Genomic DNA, 9,594 nt, shown 5'->3' with positions numbered 1-9,594 from the left:
GTGGTAATCAAAATTATTCCTCCTCTCACTTTGGAATGCTGGTCGGTTTACACTTTAGGCAAATTTTACTCCACTACCTTTGTTACAAAGATATTTTGACGTCAAATCTACTTGGCTGGTCCAGCCGTGTGAGTACTAGAAACTGAGATTTTGGCACACATCCACAGTTCTTTCTTTTTTTTCCCTACTTTCGTGAGTAAGCGTAAATCTTGAGTTATCCGCTCTTAAGTGTTGAATAGTGCATATATTAATGCATGTATTAATTCATGTCTGTACATCTCGTAAAAGAATTTTCGCAAAGGGCTAATTCACATATAAATTTCACATTGATCTACCTATCAGTGCTGCATTCAAGGGTGGGGTTAGCTGTTGCACCCCCACTCCCTAAAAGTGTCGTAACTATTAAAAAAAATGGGGGAAAAAATTATTTTCAGGTAGTATTAACCCCATCCATGGGCCTCCTCTATTTCGAATTCCTGGATCCGCCACTGAACATTTCATTGCGGATTACGTACGGTAATGTCCGCATGTGAAATCTGTATCATGACTTTAATAATTTGTACAGCAAAAGTAATAGAGGTACATTTGGTTACCGAAGTGTAAAATGCAAATATTAAGAACAAAGGATTTGATTTTTAGTTTTTGCAGCACTAAGCGCGACCCTGGAAAATTCTTAAAACAATGGTACCGCGCCGTTACAACGTTAATCTACACATATGCATATATATCATTGTTTTATCTTGCCACTACCGTTGCCTCGACGTTTATTGGATGCTTACTCACTGGTTGCTTTTATCTTTCAACGGCCAGTCAACGCAAGGGAATAATTTTACTAACCGTTTTCAAATCTGATTGGATAAATATTGTTACTACACCAGGAAACCGTTTGAGACGATACTTCCTTTGGGATGAGGGATCAAGAAAAGATTTTTAAACTATTGTTTTTGAGACAGCTATCACAAGGTTAGGAAAACAAATCAACGTATTGTGATCGTTTATCTAGGATATTTTGAAGTGTCACATGAGGGCATAATAATATTTACCATACTGTACTATAAATACTTGTCTATAAACGCGTGCGTACGCGTACATCCACGCGTCAGTGTATTTTCAACGAATTATTATCATGCACATAAACTTAATATGGATAACTCAATTGATTTCCATATGAAGTAACACAAATAATGATGTAATGATAATAAATATAATATAATAATTATAGTAATAAAATGCATGTTTAACGTTAAAGTCTCAACACCGGGAAATATGTCTTACCATTAAAAGTAGATGAGCTTTCATTCGAATAATAATATCATCAATAATAATAATATTATTCTCCTTATAAATAAGGATAATACTATTCACATTAATAATATGATATGACTTTCTCATTTTAATATATAGATGTTATATTTGTGTTAACACACAGTGAAAACATGTCAAGATCTTGCCTATTTTTAATCAGTTACCGGTATAACTCCTTAGGATGAATAGTGACCCTCCAATTTTTATTATATATCCTGAAAGCACATACGTTGTAGATATGATTTTGGCTGATCGGATATTGTGACGTCATCATATTGCCATCTGAATTCAAAAAATTGATTTTTTATCTATCAATTCACATAAACATAGACAACTTAAACTCCTCAAAAACAAAAGGTGTAGATGATAATATTTTAATTATGTTTTCATAACAAAAGCATTCACATGTTATTTTACTTGCATACGCAATAAAACGTGCTTTATTGTCCATTGTTTTAAATACTGACTTGTTTTTCGATTTACCACTTAAACATACTTAGTGTTTATCTGAGCAATAGATTTACCTTATCCTGTTTATACACAGTGACCGTAAAAAAAGTATACTGTAAACAACTCGCTTAAAGTGTGTTAGTTTGTGAAAAACAACCATGAATAGAGCTTTACAGATTAAGGATAAGAAGGAAAGGAGGAGAAGGAGTAAAATGTGTAGTAGAAGTAAAAGTAGTAACAGTATTAATAGTTGTACAAGAAAAAGAGGAGGAAGAACAAAACGAGAATTACAAGTAAAGGAGAAGAAAATTAAAAAGAAGAAGAGAAAAAAGAAGATGACAAAGAAGAAAAAGAAAAAGAATAAAAACAAAAAGAATAAAAACAAAAAGAATAAGAATAAAATGAAAAATAAAATAAAGAAGAGCAGACAAAAAAGGAGAAGAAGAATGAAGGAAAGAAAGAGAACAGGCCTTTAGACAGAAATTGACCGTTGACGTGTCATAACGTTCTTAAGTTTAAAAGTTAACTACCCAACTAATTCAAGAATGATTTCCGGTGACCTCTTTGGTGTACGTCAGTTTCCCCAAATCAAGATGGTACAACGGGAATCGGCGTTAAAGCTGACAGGATTTCATACCGGTACATCAGGGTCGTAAATTTCAAGATACAAATTGTAATAACAACTATGACATCCATCCTTCCTGTGTAGGCCTACATGACCAGTCCATTTATAGGTTATTATATGATTCATATTACGGGTTTACCCCGTACCTGCTTTCATCCTTGTTGTTGAAAAGAAACATCTATAGATCATCTTAAAATCAAACATCCACAGTTCGACAGACAGACATTTCTTTTGTATTAGGTTTACATAATACACGCGTGCATATTGCACACTAGCTGTAAGCTTTAAACGTGAAGAAATACCGTAACCTACGTATTTTAAATAAGCTTCCCGAATGTTTCAACCTTGTAAGAGCTTTATCGGTACATGGAAATTGGTCATACATATATATATATATATATATATATATATATATAAAGACAAAAAATGAGAGGTTCAACATATATATCATATATCTATATATATATATATATATATATATATATCTTGAATCATTTAAACTTATTATTTTGAATGGCTCTCTCAACGCACATGCATTGTTGCTTATTATGTAGGCCTATAATATCAAATTAGCACACACGGTAAACATACACCTAAAATTAAAAAAAAAAACTATAAATTGTGAAAATATTAGAAATAACGATTCAGTTATCATGAGTGTTTTTCATGTATTTCTATTACTCTTGATATTATTGCTAGACGTCTACAGCTAAACCTGCTAAAATTCATATTAGTTTGTGCTCCTGTACCGTATCATATGTTACCTCTGCTGTGTTTTTCATTAATACAGCTTAGGATATCGAAAATATTTTCATTCAAATTGAATTGACTGGTTGGTCGATTAATTGATTTGTCGACTGAAGAATTGATTAATTGATTATTGTTTAATTTATTGGTAGATTGAGCATAATATTCTGGATTCAATATTTACATAAAAAAAATAAATAAATAAATAAAACAGGAAACATTACTAACGTTTATTTATTTATTACTGTTACTCTTTTTCTTTCACCATAATAGATCGTTGACTATATAAATATATATGAAATAACAAACAAGGAAATCAAGCATAGACCAGCCGTTAGATAGTAGTATTGTCTCCTTATTTTGATATGAGATAAAAAAATATATAAAATAGGAGTAGAATAGGTGCTAGTTCCGTAAGTTCGTATGCATTAAAACGTCTTTAATTATTTATTATCGATTTATATGTGTATTTAATCCACAATTATTTTTATATAAATCAGGTGTAGGAGTCAAAACGTCTTTCATTATTTATTATCGATTTATTTATTCATTTTATCAAAAATATAAATCATTTGTAGGCGTAAAAAAAAGTAGTAATGGAAAAGCCTACATCTATGATATATGATGCTAAACAATACCAGTTTTTTGGTCTACGTCTTCCTGTTTGTTTTAGGGAAGCTAAGAATAAGGTTGTAATAAAAATGTCTATTCTGTACCAGTATAGATAAGGATAGAGCAATAATAAGGGACAATGCGGAGAGAACTATCAGGTAGGCCAGAGTTACGGAAATGACATCGAGTGCCAGCTCCGGAAACTAACATCGTTTGCGCCTCACAATGCATTTCCAGTCTGTCACTCATCGCGGACGGACGACAAAGCTGATGCTGTTGTTCATCTTTTCTGACTGTTCACTTGAATGTTGAAAGATAAAAGATGAACGTACTTGGATATGTTACCGTCTTAATGTATAGGATATTACCTCTTTTTATCATTTTTCAATCTGGTAAGTGTCTCAAAAGTGAACATTTTTAATTAGATATGATTATGTATAATTCGAGGAATAGGGCGTTTCCGTTGTTTATTAAGGTTTTATAAGTTTATTATTAGTGGAACCATTTCTGCAATAACGGAAAACGTATAACTTTCCCTATTTAAAAAAATAGTAGTTTTATTTATATTTCTTAAAGGAAAAAATCTGCAATATACACGAAAATAATATATCAGCTGCTGTACATGGGAGTTGGTTCCACAATGTATAGAACAAAGCACTCTGTTGTTGTAAAATACCATTTTCACATGAAATGTGAAAGATGTAGGCTTACGTTTAATTATAATGTTTTGTATCAAACGTAACGTCAAGATTCCTATTTTAAAAACATATATGGCAATGTCATTTGTAAATAAGCAAAAAGACTAAAAAGTATTTTAAAAAAAACAAACATAATAAGAAAAATTATCAACTTGTTGATCAATCAGCATCTCCTATAAGGACTTAGGAGGGCGCCATATTGAAACCAGGGGCCTACAATAACTTCAATATCACCATTATAATTCTACAATTTCCTTATTCATTTTGGTCTGTTGTACTTTTGTGTATATATTTTTTTTTACATATTAGTCGATCGACATAAGATTTTTATTATAGTTTTAAGTTTATTGCTATTTTGCTTAAACGATCGCCGTCGCAGTGTTCTGTTTTATCACGTGGGTGTCCGTTATGACCGAGTTTGAATTCATGTTTAGTATGGTCGTACTTTGTTGGGTTTCTGTTGAAGGGTATTATATTAAACAATTCTTTGTCTGGCTTATAGAACAGAAACAGTTTTTATGCACTTTCTTGAAGTATCGGTATGGTTATGAATTATAAGTACTATGCTTATATCATTCGGACTAAATGAATCTTTGAAATACTTCGATAGCTAAAATTTATTAATTTGTTATTGATTATGTATATGCTTACATGTATTACATTATATTTTGATATAAATGTATACATATTTATACTATTGGGAGTGCATCGGCATGCTAATAATGAAGTTAAAGAAAGTTTTGTATATATATATATATATATACAAGGTCAGAACTTGTATCGAAATGCCGCCACGAAAACAAGCACTACCTCCGAACAGCTACTCCGACGTCCGCAATAACCTAACTTCATACTACGTCCGCACAAGCAAGTCACATCACCACACAACGTTCACCTTTCATCAGTTGCCTGACGATCGCAATAGCGTGAAACTCCGAGTAGCAACATTCTGTTCCAGCGACCTCCAGTTCTATATATACAATTATATATAAATATATATATATATTCATATGGTAATTACACTATAAGTCTAGATGGTTCAGTAAGTATAATTAAATGTACGATATAATATATATTATATGTAAATACATATATATATATAAGTATATATATATATTATATATATATATATATATATATATATATATATATATCGTACATTTATTTAAACGAATAGATATTTTCTCGAATTTTCTTGATAAAAAACACAGCACATCTTAGAAATAACATAAAAGATTTAAAGAACGACATGTTTCATATGACCACCAACCCATCACCAGGAATTAACAGAAAAAACAAAATAAAACCACGCCCTTTTCTTATGGACTATATATAGATAATTAATATGCTGCATGTGGTACACTGGTTATTGATAAAGTTGAAAAGCTATAGTAAAATATATGCAAGGTGTGATATATATATATATATATATAGACAGTATACTATATATATATATAATATATATATATATATATACTGTATATATATATATATGCATACATATATACATATATATACATATATACATTATATATTATATATACATATATATATATACATATATATATATACATAATATAACACTTTAAAAGAAATAATAGCCTAAACGCATGAGATACAAACCTACAGAAAACAAAGAGTGCTCGCATCTGTTATAAATTACCATATTACCATAGTTACCTACACAATTAAATTGAAGATATATTCAAAATACCAATAGGGTAAATACACAATTTTTATATAAAACATCGGACACTGTATTAAAATATCAATAAAATAGGAAATCAAAGTACGAATTAATACTACAGAGATGGTTAGTTGCTACATAAATCTCGTAAAGTCCTTGTGTCCGAACTATTAAATTTTATATGACAAAAAAAAACGTTGTATGCCCATATATAGTCATGATATGACGTCATCATGACCGTACATTTCACTTTTTTTTGTCAAATAGCCTGGACAGGGCTTGAGAGAAGTCAAATATACAGAGGAAACTGGACTCACTTTTCAGGGTGCTGAAGACATAAACAGTATAAAATTAATAGACATTTCGTATGGACCTAATGAAAGAATTGCCGACGTACGTAGCTTTGACAATCGTTAATAACCGAGGGACTCAAACCATGGACCTATTAATAATAGGTCCATGCTCAAACATACTAGACCTATATCATAAATAGCCTTTTCCATCGCATCCAAACAGACAACTTGAAGTCTTGTGTATTCATTATTCAGTAACATTTTTTTTGTTACTTATCATGATATAAACGAAAGAAATTTTGAAAACTGCTAAATAAAATCGCAGCAGGATTATGATACCAGAAATATTATATAGGAGAAAAAAAAAAAACTTGTTCACATCTAAATAACAGATAAAAAGCAGATGTATTGGTTATTGTATGCTTTCAGGTAGCTTTGTCTTATCTAGACATATCGTTCTCATGCATTATGTGGTTGAGTTAATACGCTTAGTATAGACAATTGCACGGCGGATAGCACAATACGTATTTTTTTTCTGCGTAACTGACTGTAATACGCGTATTATTACGTAACCATTGCAATCAGAATGCGTTAAAGGCTACGTTCAGACCTGGAATAGATACACCAGGCGTATGAAACGCTGGACGTACGTTAATTCATGGCGTAACTAGCGAGACTGGGCGATTTACGTAGCGCTGGCGCAAGTTTTTGCGAGAAATTCGTATTCCAAGTTAAAAATCATTGATGCATGTCGTAACTCAGTGGCGTATGCTATTCTAGGGTACCGGTATGTGCAGAGAACAGTGAAATTTAACTTTTCCCTTGTCTGCGTGGATTAGCGTACGCCAGTGATTGCGCGTTAATACTGGGGCGTTCACGCCACTCGCCTTTCGTTACGCTTTTGTAACTCGTTGTGTCTGAACATAGCCATAACGAGAGCTACCTCGACACGTCAGATTGTGTGACAGCTACTTTAGGCTTTAGTTCATTGTAATTAACAATTTCACTGATGATAACAGCTTTTTCTTTCAGCTTTTTGTAAAACAGTAACTTTAATCAATTCCACGCCACTGTTCGGTAGCGGACTAACTCTTCTAAGGTGTCTGGACACTAGTGAATATTATACAGCTTCACAACTAGAAATCAACCGTTCTTACGATAATGGATATGGACTAGAATTACCAGCACCCTCAACGTTTGACCACACTGAAGGTGTCGGCAGTGTGATGGTACGCTGGGGTGGGGATCTGGGTGATAGTAGAGTTGGAGCATATGAGTGCTCGGCGATTGGTAGTGATATTCGAGTGCAGACTATCAAATTAACATCAAATGGTAAGACATTTAATAATAACCAGGTACCGTAAACAATACAAATATGTGATAAACACTGGTTTAATAGTTGAAGAGTGATACACAGCAACTCTAATTTAATAGGAATTATAACATCACATGTTGTTCATAGAGTACCTGGTACTCAATTTAATCATATCACATGTAGTTGTTGTCATTATAGGCCTAGCATTACATGTGCCTATTCGAGCACTCTTATTATTTACAGTATCTCTATAATATGTATAGACATCAATGTGAAGGGTGCACGTATGCTCTGAATTATATAGTTATATATCACATGTCATACTATTATTTATTTATTTATTTGTTTTATATATAGATATGATAATGTAATGTTATATTATTATATCACGTTCTGACGATTATGACACTACAATAGCACTTTACTATCATTTTTTGTACTTCTGCACATCACTCAGTTTAATCATATTATGACATGTTCTCTTAAATTTAGCATTACATGTACCTATTTGAGCACTCTTGTTATTTACATTATCTATTTGTTTATACATATAAATAAATAGATAAATAATAGTGACAGTGCTTGAATAGGAATATTAGGTTTATAATCGTATCAAAACATAGCGCTTCAAAGAAAAGTTGCATATTTTAAGTTGTATTAAAAGAAGCCTGGTGAGGAATCGAACCTACAACCTCTCGTTATCAAGATATAATGTTGATATAATTCTTTAAATATCAATAAAACGGATCTGACTGTAATTAAATTGAATTGTATAGATTATACATAATTTAGACTAAACATTGTCAATATATAATTGAAGACAGTTAAAATGAAGTTCTTCAACAAACCGTAACAATGATAGTGGTACTACTGAGTTTCGGTATAGTACTTCTAAACTTCCGGTACATGGATAATTGAGCCAATTGAAGGACGTTGATCTTTTCATCGAAGTTCAGCGGTCACAAGTCATAGGTTAGCAAAGTTTCAAAATAAATATAGTTAAATAAAAAAAATTAAAAAAAAAAAAATATATATATATATATATATATATAACCAACATTTTTAAAATTAATCAATAGTAAGAATGATGACTTTAATATTTTGAGTTATAAGAATGAAAAAATATCGTAGAAATTAATTAGATTGAGATAATTGAAAAAATGTAAATCATATAAGGAATAATTATATAATTATTGTGGGAAAATTTTCCCGCAGAAAAAATAAAAGGCGAACGAATTTAATTCCATAATATTCAAAAAAAAATAAAAATAAAAAAACCAAGGCAACACCATTAAATACATTGATATTTGAATTTTTATTTAATCTAGTACGTTTTAATACCAATAATTAATTCAAATTACATCTACTATAGTATTCCAATTATATAATACTAACAATTGTATACCGATTCACCTTTTTCCTGTCCATTACATTTCAATAATTTTATATTTTCATCTCTTACAGATATTTTTTATCTCTTACAGATAGAAGAAAGCTCCTTTGTCTTATGTTCATTTACAAAATTATTCATGGCTATGTTAACATTTTGGTTACTAGTACGGCAGCTTAGGGCCACATTTGGACTTAATGTGGACGTTCCGGACAAAAGCACCAATTTTTTTTTACATGCTCCTTATGGTCATAGCATTCAATTTTTGGTAGGAACCACCTCATCCGAGGTCATTATGGCGGCCATCTTGGATTTCAAAATGGTAGCCTTATAAAACCTGTTTATCTATATCTCCGCTTCTAAATCACTTTGAATTATAATTATAATGTCTAAGAGTATGTTTATATGATCGAGGAATGCCAATATCATATTTGACCTGGTCAGATTGCCACAAATAGGTCATTTAAGGTCA

General features: G+C 31.2%; 1 protein-coding gene across 1 annotated transcript in view; it reads left to right on the top strand.

Annotated features, from left to right (window-relative positions):
* The first annotated feature begins 3,921 nt into the window (after positions 1 to 3,921).
* LOC117102336 (tyrosine-protein kinase receptor Tie-1-like) overlaps positions 3,922 to 9,594 on the top strand; it is a 35,063-nt gene continuing 29,390 nt past the window's right edge. The window contains exons 1-2 of the mRNA XM_033242602.1: positions 3,922 to 4,131; positions 7,450 to 7,749. Coding sequence (XP_033098493.1) covers positions 4,062 to 4,131; positions 7,450 to 7,749 — 370 coding nt within the window. The 5' untranslated portion in view covers positions 3,922 to 4,061. The remainder of the gene's footprint in view (positions 4,132 to 7,449; positions 7,750 to 9,594) is intronic.

The sequence above is a fragment of the Anneissia japonica genome, unplaced genomic scaffold (genome assembly GCF_011630105.1).
Source record: "Anneissia japonica isolate Jap-2015-1 unplaced genomic scaffold, ASM1163010v1 scaffold1147_len264814_cov175, whole genome shotgun sequence".
Lineage (NCBI taxonomy): Eukaryota > Metazoa > Echinodermata > Crinoidea > Comatulida > Comatulidae > Anneissia > Anneissia japonica.
Note: the sequence above shows the minus strand (reverse complement) of the source record. Positions and strands in the feature narration are given on the sequence as shown.